Source organism: Monopterus albus, unplaced genomic scaffold, assembly GCF_001952655.1.
Source record: "Monopterus albus unplaced genomic scaffold, M_albus_1.0 scaffold588.1, whole genome shotgun sequence".
Lineage (NCBI taxonomy): Eukaryota > Metazoa > Chordata > Actinopteri > Synbranchiformes > Synbranchidae > Monopterus > Monopterus albus.
Window position 1 is genome coordinate 31775 of NW_018128468.1, and position 13250 is coordinate 45024.

Here is a 13250-nt window from a genome sequence, read left to right on the forward strand (position 1 = left end):
CAAAGACTGTGTATATAACCCAGAGTTTATACCTACTGTCCTGGAGATCCTACGGTTAGAAGGATTCGACACATGACCTAAATGTGTAGGCGGTGCTGTCCCAGCCTACCTGTATGGACTCAATGAAGTCAGTCACATCTACGGCAGTTTAAATTATCTGGAAGACACCTCATATATATGCTCTGTGAATAAAGTACCCTCTGTAGCCAAGTCTTACTGGGAGAAATGCTAAATCATATAACCACATTTGGCAAAGCTGTCTGTTTGTACATGCTTGAGCAGAGAGTTCGACATGTTTTGAATAATGCAGTCAGAACTCAATTGTGTGAAAATCAGGGCTACTTAACTGAAGTACTAAACTATGTGAGAAATGCTTTGCCTGAAACTTTTGTGGCTGAACAATACAAGGTTCTTGTTTCAGCTATGTACAGAGATGCGCCCCTCTGATTTCACATTCACCGATTTAATTTGTGTTTTGGCTGTCACCATTGATGTGATTGTTTCAAAACTCGATCGCAGTGAAAATGTAAACATGAACTGTATTTGGAGTGGTTTGTTTAGATTTCTAGTTGAACATAATCACACTGTTCTGATTGTCCAACTGCTGTCAGTGTGATTTTCATGCATGATGTGTATTACATTAGCACCAAAGGCCTCTGCATATCGCGGACGGTTAAGGTCTCAGGCTCCTACACGGCTGGGGTTGTGTACCACCGACCCACGGTCTATTTCCCCCATCCACAATACACACGGGGTGCAGTCACAAGCAATCCAAAAGTAGTGAAATGCCACAAATGCAGAAGGACATCACAGGCCGCGACACACAACAAATAAGAATATTTTGTTCAACGTCCAGCACAGCAATGGCAGTTGCAGGTCTGATAAGAAAGCAGTGAACAGCTGATCTGTCTGTGGTCCCCAAGGTACAACACAGGTAGACCTGCATTTGTCCTCTACACACTCCAATCACACCGTGATACCGTTATGCTGAAGTATGCCCGGGTATGAACCAGCGTATCCTTCCATTATTCATAATTGCTGTTTTACTGTAGCTTTTTCCAAGCTTTGAAAGTACTGTGTGACACATGTCCTGTATAGGCTGTTACAAAGCAACGAAATCACATATAACCCTTCATTTAACCTGTATTTTGTAAAAAAAAAAAGATACCATTTCATGCAATAGATTGTAAGATAAAGCATACACAATGATGACAGTTTATCACAATCACACCATTCTATTCACTAGGACTGTAAGACGCGCAGTAATGATAGGGAAGCATTGTTTATATATCCAACAACTTGTTCAACAGAATACAATAAAAGAATCACTTTTCACATCATTTTCTAATCAGTACGAGTCTCCATTGTCACAGGGAGTGGATAATCAGGGATTTACACGATCATCATACTTTGACCTTTGTGTATTTTATTGAGAAATACAGGATTCATTAGGCACTTTTACAGATTATTAAACTTAGCTATGAAATTCACAAAGTATTTTTGCCACATTTGCCACATTGTTTTAGTTAATAACACATTTATGGAAATATTATAGCTTTTAACATCTATATGATAATGCTTAGTTATTCTCTGATTGTCTCTACCAGCAGCCATTGAGTTGGGTATTTCTTTTACATAATATAGATATTGTAATTTGATGTGATGAAGGAACCCTCATCTCACTTAGATGCAGCTAGCGCATATATCACATGCACTAACAGATCTTTTTTACTGAAACAATGTATGTTTGGGGCACTTATGTGTAAGCTGAACGAGTGATAAAGTAGATACACTGGGAGAAGAGACATTGGACAATGTATGCGTTATGCCAAAGCACACGCAAAAGAAAATAATAATCACCTTTATTTGGCCAAGTATGTTACACACAAGGAATTTATTTCCGGTACAAAACTGAGGCAGCCATCTGCAGCGCCAACTCAACTGATGGCTCTATCCATAAAAATTTTATAACATTATTTGTATGCTAATTTAGCTAGTTTTAGATTAGATTAGATTAGATTCAACTTTATTGTCATTACACATATACACATACAAGGCAATGAAATACAGTTTAGCATCTAACCAGAAGTGCAATAACAGCAGTGCAGAGTGAGCAGTATCTACAGTATGTACAGTCAGTACTAACTTACCAATAGATATGGGAGCTGTGGCTCAGGAGGTAGAGTGGATTATCTCTTAATCGGAGGATTAGCGGTTCGATTCCTAGCTGGTCCAGTCAACTTGTCGAAGTGCCCTTGAGCAAGCATGACACTGAATGCCCAGATGCTCCCAGTGATGACACTGGTATGTGAATGTGTGAGTGTTTGGGAGTGCGAATGGGTGAATGGCCAAGTAGTGTAAGCGCATTGAATGTGCTGCAGTGCATAGAAAAGTATACTAAACAAGTATAAGACCACTTAGACCATATGTACAATTGATATATACAGTATGTAGGGTAATATACAACAGACTTTATGGATTTAAATTACAAGTAATGGATAAAGTAAGCCTATAAAACACTAGTGCAATGGAATGAAATAGTGCAGAATAAGAAGATAACAATACCTTACATGAGTTAACAGTTCAATGGATGTAAACAGTGCAAAGATAAGTATACAGTATCTACATGTGTACAGTGTGCAAATGAATAACAGAGCAGTATTCTGTGAGTATGTGCAAATTAACATATCACTTCATTATTACAGGTAACAGAAGTGTATTGCATTAGTCCCAGAAGGAGAGATAAGAAGGGGTGAGGTGTGTGTAGTGGTATAGAAGAAGGCAGTGGGGGTCACCGGGGGACAGAGTTCAGTAAGGAGACAGCTGTGGGGAAGAAGGTGTTCCTGAGTCTACTGGTCAACCAGTAGTTAACCAACTAGTTAACCAGTGTTAGGTATTTTTTAGTCAGATAGATATTGGTTAGATGCTTTATGTATTAGAAATGTTTAGTGGAGACAGGGTGTCTAGTTAGACTGTTAAATGCTTAGTCATCCTCATGAGATTTTTGCAGGGTGCATATGGTCAAGGATAACTAGAGAGAAAAGTTTGACTGTCAGCAGATAGGATGATTATTATTATTATTATTATGTGTTTAATCGTAATCATAATATTTTCTTATGTTTAACGTCATGACATGTCACTGGATGTCCTATCAGAATGTTTTTAGATACACACCACTTAATCAACAGTCACACACACATTGATTTTCTTCATGTTTTGACTATTGCCATGGCCAGCTACAAAGCTGGCACCAGGGACACGTCACGGTTTGACGTTCCTGTGTAGAATGGGGTTAGCCCAAAAGAGATATAATGTACAGGCCTGTTGTGGTTTGGGGTCTTTCATCTTTCATCTGCCTGCGTGCAGTTTGGAGGTGCAAGATACCTGAGCGTGTAATGTTAATTTTACCTGTGATCCTTTGAATAAATCAGCACTGTTTTGAAGTTACTCGGACTGGCTCGTCTCTCAGAGTTAGCATGGTAAAAAGAACTGGGTATCCCTTCACCTGGTAGCTAATCTATTAGTGACAATATTTGAGTGAGACAGTCAAAAAGGTTGTAAACTGTGTTTTGACAAGTCACTACCTTAAAATGTCACAAGTATAATAGATTATAAGATAGTAACCTCAGTCAATGTAACTCTATGGCACTGCTCCTAATGTTCAAAACTATTCAACATTCCTATGATCCACCAATGCTGAAAAAAAGTTCCCTATAGACTCAATGGACATGTCATCACTTTCTTTCTTAACCTACTCTGGCCCAGATGAAACTTCAAACATCATTACTAATGTCACATTTTTTTAAAGCCTTGACCACTGAATGTACTGTATATAAAAGATGGACAAACCACCCACTAAATTTTTTTTTTTTAAGAATTGTTTTGAAACTCAAGTCTGGCCACTGCCTTATTGAACGTGCTACAAACTGCCTGCTAAGGCTAATCCAAACATGTGCAAAGAGGTGGAGCGTGAGTGGGCCTGAGGCAGACTGAATGAAACTGGCTACCACTAGCCTGCCTGTCACTCAAAGAGGTCATGCTGAGGTTTGCTGTTCGTTATCCTGAGTACTCAACATATTGTTTCAAAGTCTAGGTGTTCAGGCTGCCATTACTAGTGAAAGGTCATGTTTAAAATTCACAAATACTTTGCTGTAAACAAATTTCTCAGGTGCTTCAGTTATTCTTGGCATATGACCAGGACATATGACATCCTGTTATCTTATTGAGTACAATTAAAAACATTGAGAAAGTGAAACATCCCACGATGCAAATGGAAAGGTTCTGCTAATACATTAAACACTGTACAGAAACCTCAATAAAAATTATTGCAATGATTAAAGAAGAAATTAGGATGATGAGTTAAATTAAAGTATGAAAACTACTCCACACTTTGAAAACCATATTTCCATATTAGTCGCCATATTAGTTTTGGTTTTACTGCTAGAAACATGTTCTCTATCTTCTGTCCTTCTTTCTTTCTAGGCTCTAGTGACCAAACCAACCTTCACCATACATATAGAAAGACAGTTTATTTCCGTAAAAACAACAATTCGGACAACTGCTTTTATTTATTTATTGGCATCTTCTCGTGTGTGCGCTCATTTTTCCCTACTACAGAAGTCTAAGATTGAGTTAAGTCATTTTAATGGGTACTTTTTGTGATGCACATCAACACATCACATTAGCAAGTGCTGTACTTGTTGTTAGTACAAGACAGACAGAGAAGAAATGAATTTTGAAATTGTAGATTTGTAAGCGTAGATTAAGGACAAACATCTTAAGGTTGATGCTGCTGCTTTGATTATTCCCAGATGAACTTCAGAGACAGATCACTGATTTTCTCCTGAAGCAGCTGATCAACTCTTTGACTCTGGGCAACTGTAAAGATGTTCTTCCAGTCACCGATCTGACCTGCATTGAAGAAACTAAAGCTGCACCTGATATGGATGTGTTCAGATGTTTCTCTATATGAGCTGCAGTTATGTCGCATTACCTTTGCGCATGAAGTTTCCGCTGATCATCTCTTTTGGTACAAACTCATAGTTGGCTTTTTTGTCTTTCTTCATTGTTTTAAATGTGGCCTTTTCTACAACTTGCTCAACGGCTGCTTCACTGAGGTTTTTTCCTAAGAAACTGCAGATCTTAGTTACTGCTGCCTTCAGGTCCTGAAACAGAGAAACAGGAGACCAACAGAGGAAAACTTCAGTTCTGACAAAGAATTTATTGGAGTGTTTTCAAATGAAAACCAAATAAAAAGCACATCTTACCAAGATCATGTCTTCATAGGTCAGGAAGAGGATGTTGTACTGGTCTTTCTTTGAATGCCACTCTCTGATGTGGTCAAACCAGAGCGACCCTGGAACTGTATAAATGTATAATGTATCACTTAGCATAAGATTTACATAAATGTGTTTTTCAATATGTTGTATTTATTTCAACATTCTGCAAAACCAACCAACATAGTTCAAGAAGACTTTCAAATGAAGACCACTTAAGTCGTTTTTTCAAATTTATCTGCACCAGACAATTTGGTTTGATCATCATCATCATCCAGATTGTGGAGCTGAGGTACTGTATCTCACCATTGCCTGTCAAATACTGCTCGAAAAACTGTTCAAAACTTGTCGGAGTCTCCATGTCAGAGTAGACACTGCTGAAGTGGTAATAAGAGATCATGTTGTCCTTTGGATTACGCATCACATAGATGATCTGACAAACAAATAGAACAATCAAAATTGAATCTGTTCCAGTACACACTAGTGTCTCCTCCATTCCAAAATTAAGTCAAATATTTCACTATTTGATGACATTTAACACATACTAAATATGGAAGCCCAGTGCTCTCAAAAAATGTAATAAAAGTCTAATTTACAATATTATGTCATCAACATTTTTTTTATTTAGAAAGTTGTGTTTAATGATTTGGTTTGCTTTTACATTTTATCTAATAAGTTTGGTAATTTTAGTCTTGTGTTTTTATCCATGTGTTTCACAATGTACAAATGTTAATTTGTTTTAACTTTGAATGTCATAATAACAATTCATCTGTTATTCATTCATTCATTCATTCATTTTCTACCGCTTAGTCCCTGAACGGGGTCACGGGTGGGGCCGGAGCCAATCCCAGCCGGCAATCGGGCGAAGGCGGGGTACACCCTGGACAGGTCGCCAATCCATCGCAGGGCCATTCATCTGTTAGTCCTACAAATTATCAATGTTTATCTATTCTATAATCAATTAATCACACAAGTAAATGTAGTTTCTAATATATGACGGTTTGCTGCTTGACAGGGTGTGCTTTGTATTAATTTGAAAATATTTAGGTTTTTGACTGTTGCTATAATAAATAACATTAACATGCTTCCCTGGACTAAAGCATTGCCTTGTCATTTTGTGGGCAATATCTATTTTCCTACATTTTATAGACCAAACAAAATTAACTCAAACATTTATCAGCAAATAAATTATTTTTAGCCTTGCACAGAATTGTCTATTACCATATACCGTGAAAAAGTGTAATTTTCAATACCATCAGAAATATACTCTCGTTTTGCTATTAAAGCAATATTTAATATCATGTACAATACTTCAAATCAAATGTTAACAACAACAACACAGGTTCAATGTAATATAGATTACTGTGAAATCATAGGCCATCATGTATAATGAGTGCTTTTATGTTTGGTACTTGACGCTAATACTTTTGTATTTTTACTTAAATACCATTTTGAAGGCATGACTTTTATTTGTAAGAGAGTACTGTTACACTGTGGTATTACTGCTTAATTCACCAGTGCATAAAATACACACCTTTGCCTTCTTGTCCTTCAGTCCCAGAGGCATGATAGCTGGGGTGAGGTGAGAGGAGAAAAGACGTGGAGACGGTCGCAGAGAGTAGTTTTCATGGACATCAGTGTACTCCAGCCAAGGCATCTGTTCCCAGTTGTTTGGATATTCATTCAGACCTCCATCTAACTCACAGATGGAGATGATGATCTGCTGAGTCCATATCGTTCCTGTGAGGAGGAGCAGTTTGGAGAAATCACACATCAGTGACTCTGTTCCCAGCAGGACAGAAAACCATGGAGACAAATAATGTGATCCAGTGCTGTAAACAGCTGTTTTACTGACCTGACTTCGGATAAGTGACAAGAAATATGTCACTGTCTCGTATTTCAAAGCTCTGCAGTGAATCAATGTGCTCAGCAGTTGTCTTACCGAAGTTTTTATACCTGCAGAGGAAGTCACTGATCTGCTCCATGTTAGTTGTGAATGACACAGAAAACTGAGGGAAATGTTGCCCATGGGGTTGTCTCAGCTACAGCTGCTGGACTCTCAACGTTCTTTATGTGCACGTTGGTTTCTTCATATCTGAAAATGCTGACTGCTGGGTGCACACTGCCACCAACAGTAAGTTTAAATACAATATAGAATTTGCCTTTAGTGTTACAACACACTCTGCAGTCTTTTTTATTAATGAGACCATAACTTTATAAATCAGGTAGCGAGAAGCTGAGAAAATCAGTTGAAAGTGCTGGTGTGGGACTTAAACACAAAGAAATTGGTAAATTGTCTCTTATTAATATTGTCAATGATTTACATCAATGATTACAGTATACATTGACCTGACATTATGAAAAATAGTTGAGTTTGAGCAGAAGAACGGATTTAGGAATGGGACAGGAATGGGTTTGGCTTAGCTGAGGAACCAGGAACACACAGGTAAGCCGTGCAGGGCAGGAATGTCATCAGTGAAGATGTAAGTTGAGCAAGTAAATCAAGCAGGTAGAAGTGAAGCTGACGTTGCTGGGTAGTCTGGGAACAAGCGGCAAGTACTGCGGGATAGAAGTGGTGACAGTGTCACTGGAGAGTCAGGAACTCACAGGTAAGTGGAGCTGGTCAAAGGTGGCAACAGCATCGCTGGAGAATCAGGAACTCGGGTTAATTACTACGGGGATTATTATATCAGAGTTTTTTTTATATAAATATAAAAATCATGCCTTGCTGTGTTTAAACTGGCCCACCAGACAGGTGCGTTCTCATACAGTTTTGTGGTGTTTGGCTGAGACACCAGTGCTGACCAGCATAAGAGAGAGCTAGGCCTCACACTCATAGTGGCCAGGTGTGAAGCTTGTTCCCTGGCAGCTCCCTGCCCCTCAACAGTTTGTCTTAACTGTGTGGGGACTTTAAGCATATATGTTGCACTGGTCAGCATGTGTGTGTGTAACTATGAATAAAAGCATATCAGAGGTCCACACACCGCAAGACTGATTGCAGACCCAAAACCCATGTATCAAATCTGTGATGTCAGAGCCCGCCATAAATCAAAAATAAAAAGAAAAATAATTCTTCTGCTCAAACTCAACTATATTTCAAAATGTCAGCTTGTTCCAGCTCATGATTATTCATTTTTTATGTTAGCACTCCCTCTAGTGTTTGTTATGCCCAGATACAATGGTTTCCCAAAAAACAGAGTTGGCATCCGAGGTTTGGGTCAGCTGGGCACTTGGCCCCAGCCACTGCCCAAAACACAATGCACCGGCCCCTTACGGCCTCTCCAGCAGGTGGTGGGCCCACCGGAGAGTGGCTTCATGTTATGGTTTCGGGCTGAGCCCAACCAGGCCCCGTGGGTCTGCTGTCAGCTAATGTAACTCTCGCCTGACTGTTCTGTCAAGGCAAGATGATAATGTGTGTGTGCCCTTACTGCATGCACACACTCTCTCTGTGTGCTCTCCATGGTGCTCTTGTTCCCCTCTGTTGGTTCTACCTGCCTGATTGTGGCTGGCTACTGACATCATTATTCTTTTGTTGTTCTCCATTCAAAAAAAAGGAATATGCTCTCACACCTCAACTGTTATCTGTGCATTTTGTCTGGCGTACACACTCACTATGTGCCCTTCCCTGCACCTGTCCTCCCCTGATCACAGATTGGCCATTCTGCCTTCTCACAGTGGCAGTCAGGTGTTATATGGGCATGGGTCCACCCTGCTGTCTCCACCCCCACCAGCTGAAGGAAAAGTGCTGGCATAAGGAGCCGAACTCAGGTCGCATTGGCATTTATGCTACCACAGCAGACCAGAGTGGGGACAGCCCAGTGCAGGGCACAGGGCAGGAAAAGAAATCTCTTCAGGACTGCTCATGGGTGAGGGATAAACCCAATAGCAACAGTTCTTAGAGCGCTACGCCTATACTCATAGAAGCTTGGGTTACCGTACATAACCATCATTATTATTCATAACATTCACACACATGGCAAGAACCACACTAACCAATTTTGTGTGAAAAAAATGCCTGAAGAACCAAAAAGGCTACATCTGCACGTATCTCTCCTGCCATTGTTGTTTTGGCTTGTAGACCACTGGTGCAAGATTTAGGTTACAACTGACACAGAGCGATGTCACATCTCGGTGTGAAATGCCGGCCTGCTGTCTGAATTTACAGGATGGCTCGCGATTACACCGCCTTTAGCTTGATCTGTGTTAATAGCACAAGGCTTGGATATTGGCGACCCTTTGGAATAACAGACTGGCAACCTACCCAGAGTGTACCTCCTCTCTCACCCACTATCAGCTGGGAGGGGCTCCAGCACCCCCATGACGCTATTCAGGGCTAAGCAGTACAGATAATGGATAGATATACCTGTAATTGGTGCTTTTTATTGACACCTAAAAACAGCATACACCTTAGCATCTGTACATGTTCGTAGTGCAAGTGAATTTTGGAGTTGTAAGGCTAAAAGCCTTAAGGTTGATGCTGCTGCTCTGTTTATTCCCAGATGAACTTCAGAGACAGATCACCAAGTTTCTCCTGAAGCAATTGATCAACTCTTTGACTCTGGGCAACAGTAAAGATGTTCTTCCAGTCGCCGATCTGACCTGCAATGACAAAATTAAAGCTGCACCTGTTACTGTATGTGTTCAGATGTTTCTCTATATGAGCTGCAGTTATGTTGCGTTACCTTTGCGCATGAAGTTTCCACTGATCCTCTCTTTTGGTACAAACTCATAGTTGGCTTTTTGGTCTTTCTTCATTGTTTTAAATGTGGCTTTTTCTACAACTTGCTCAACATCTGCTTCACTGAGCTGTTTTCCTAAGAAACTGCAGATCTTAGTTACTGCTGCCTTCAGGTCCTGAAACAAAGAAACAGGAGACCAACAGAGGAAAACTTCAATTCTGACAAAGAATTTATTGGAGTGTTTTCACATGAACAACCTGAGGAAAAAAGCACATCTTACCAAGATCATGTCCTCATAGGTCAGGAAGAGGATGTTGTACTGGTCTTTCTTTGAATGCCACTCTCTGATGTGGTCAAACCAGGACGACCCTCCAACTGTATAAATGTATAATGTATCACTTAACGTAAGATTTATATAAATGTGTCTCTTGAATATACTGTGTTCATTCCAACAGTACGCAAACACAACCAACCAATTCAAAAAGACTTTAAACTGAAATTGAAGTTATTCCCCCGCTCTGCCCCCTGCCCCTGGACTGTGACCCACCACAGAACATAAAAAACTACCTCTTTTTTTTTCAATTTATAGATTATGCAAGCATGGCAATTATTTTTTAAACAAAGTAACGCGTTAACAAAACAGTACCGAACATGGGAGACAAGACAACAATTACATGACATTACAAAAGGATATAGAGTGTTTTACAAGATTGTAGTGTGTGAAGTGTGGGTATTTCCAACTTATTCAGTCTATGAAACACAATAAAGGAAAAAGGAGGGGAAATAAATAAAAAATTACCAGTAATAATGATGATGGTACTGATAACAGTACTACTAATAAAAGTAGCTTGTTACATTTTTAGAGTTTGGTGGGAATGTGCGTGGCCTCAGCCCCAGGTGTTTGGTTCAAGTTGAAATGTGTTAAAAATGGTTCCATGTGTCATAAAAAGCTAATAAACTATTCTTATGAGTAGATGCCATTTTCTGTAATGTGGTGTATTCTATCAGAATGTTGGTCCAGTGGTTTATGTGTAGTGATTTTTTTGATTTCCAGTTTTGAAAGATTGTTTTCTTGGCAATAGCTAGAGAAATGAGGAGTGGGTTTTTGTATTTAATTGGTAGGTGGTCAACGTCTACGATATTACCGAGTAAGCAAAGTGTAAAAGAGTAAAAAGACTACCTCTGCTGTTGTGCACAAACTCAGTACATTCCTCCTTTTTGTTATATTATGTGTAAATCTGCTGCTGGCTGTTTTTAGCGTCTGCTGCTGTTGATCATTTGCACTACTGTCCATGTGCATCTCACAAATATTATGCCCCTGGTGATGCTAACCATCTGACAATCCTCTGGTTATTATTTGCACTACTGTCACTGATTTAGTTGCTGTTTAGTTTTATCCTAATTACTTTAATTTAGTTTTCTTTTACTATTTTTATTCTACTTTTATTTTATTTTAGTTTCTTAAATGGTATGAGCATTCAATACTAGGTGGGAGAGAAATGGTATTTTAATTTCCTGTATGTCTTGCACAATCAAAATCTTTGATCTTTAAAAAAAAAATTTTGATCATCATCATCCAGATTGTGGAGCTGAGGTATGAGCTTGAATGAATTGAATGATTGATTAACTGCAGATTCATCAGCACCAGAGTATTTGGTCTGGTCATCAACCAACATCATCAACATCCAGATTGTGGAGCTGAGGTATCTCACCGTTGCCTGTCAAATACTGCTGCAAAAAGTGTTCAAAGCTTGTCGGAGTCTCCATGTCAGAGCAGACTTTGCTGAAGTGGTAATAGGAGGTGATGTTGTCCTTTGGATTACGCATCACATAAATGATCTGAGAAACAAAGAAACAGCAATCAGAATTTAACCTGATCCATTTCAAAATAAATATAGAAGTACATTCCCATTAAGAAAAAAATGAATAAAAGCCAAAATTACAATATTGAATCACTGAAAGTTTAATTATTGGTTTTAGGAGGATTTGTGAGGATTTGTTGCTTTTTCCATTTATACAAATTTTTGACTGTTGTTCAAATATAAAACACAATTTTAACACATCAGGGTCTGGTAACGTTTTGTGGTCAGTAAATACTTTTTTATATTTTAAACACCAAAGTGAAAAAGTTAGCCTTGCACATATTGTCAAGTACTAGGTACTGTTTATTAGTATAATTTTCAGTAGCATTAAAAATACACACTCCTTTTTCTATTAAACTGACACTGTATTAATGTGATGTAATTTTGTGTACAACACTAACTATCAAATCAATCAAAACTTTATAGAACCTACATACAGATTCAGTGTAATGTACATTAAGGTGAAATTTACCATTCCATCTAAATAGATAGATAGATAGATAAATTGATTAAAAATCAATAAAACCTACATTAATAACGTAACATTTTGAAGGCATGACTTCTTGTAACAGAGTACTATCACACTGTGGTACTACTACTTCTTCCACCAGTGCATAAAATACACACCTTTGCCTTCTTGTCCTTCAGTCCCAGAGGCATGAGAGCTGGGGTGAGGTGAGAGGAGAAGAGTCGTGGAGACGGTCGCAGAGAGTAGTGTTCACTACCCTCCCTGAACTCCAGCCAAGGCATCTGCTCGCAGTTGTTTGGATATTCATTCAGACCTCCACTTAACTCACAGATGGAGATGATGATCTGCTGAGCCCATATAGTTCCTGTGAGGGGGAGCAGTTTGGAGAAATCATACATCATCAGTGAATCTGTTCCCAGCAGGACAGATCATCATGAATATAAATAATATGATATAGTGACTGTTTTACTGACCTGACTTTAGATAAGTGACGAGGAATATGTCACTGTCTCGTATTTCAAAGCTCTGTAGTGAATCAATGTGTTCAGCAGTTGTTAAACCGGTGGCAAAATTGTAGTTTTTATACCTGGAGAGGAAGTTGCTGATCTGCTCCATGTTAGTTCTAGATCACACAAAAAATGAGAGAAATGTTCTGGGTTGTCACACCTCTCGGCTACAGCATCTGGACTCTGGACTTTGATTTGTGTAAGCACATGTTGGTTTCTTCAAGTCTGAAAATGCTGACTGCTGGGTGCACACTTCCACCAACAGTAACGTTTAAATACAACACAGACTTAAGTCTGTTTTATAACTTTATTGACATATCATGTAGAGACAAGTTGAGAAAATCAGTTGAAAGTGCTGGGAGGGAGGCTTTGACACAAAGATGTGTCAAAGTGTGTTTTATTATTATTTTCAGTGAATACATTAATTTAGATTTTCAATGAAAAAAGCACAGTGACTG

At 38.9% G+C, this 13250-nt stretch overlaps 1 protein-coding gene and 1 pseudogene across 1 annotated transcript; both read right to left on the reverse strand.

The window, feature by feature from the left end:
• Nucleotides 1-4774: 4774 nt before the first annotated feature.
• LOC109953240 (amine sulfotransferase-like) lies at nucleotides 4775-7261 on the reverse strand. Its single transcript, XM_020588670.1, has 6 exons — nucleotides 7132-7261; nucleotides 6811-7016; nucleotides 5583-5709; nucleotides 5268-5362; nucleotides 4994-5165; nucleotides 4775-4911 (listed from the first exon to the last, which is right to left on the reverse strand). Exons 1-6 carry the CDS (start codon nucleotides 7259-7261, stop codon nucleotides 4802-4804), a joined length of 840 nt encoding a protein of 279 aa, XP_020444326.1. The 3' UTR covers nucleotides 4775-4801.
• Nucleotides 7262-9765: 2504 nt separating this feature from the next.
• Nucleotides 9766-12819, reverse strand: LOC109953243 (amine sulfotransferase-like; annotated as a pseudogene).
• Nucleotides 12820-13250: the final 431 nt, after the last annotated feature.

Excerpts from the sequence above, each read along its gene's own strand:
- LOC109953240 (XM_020588670.1), bottom strand. The coding sequence starts at position 7,261 with ATGGAGCAGATCAGTGACTTCCTCTGCAGGTATAAAAACTTCGGTAAG. Across the intron at positions 5,710-6,810 it reads TGAAGGACAAGAAGGCAAAG|ATCATCTATGTGATGCGTAA; the intron begins GTGTGTATTTTA and ends TTTGTTTGTCAG. Across the intron at positions 4,912-4,993 it reads CGGAAACTTCATGCGCAAAG|GTCAGATCGGTGACTGGAAG; the intron begins GTAATGCGACAT and ends TCTTCAATGCAG.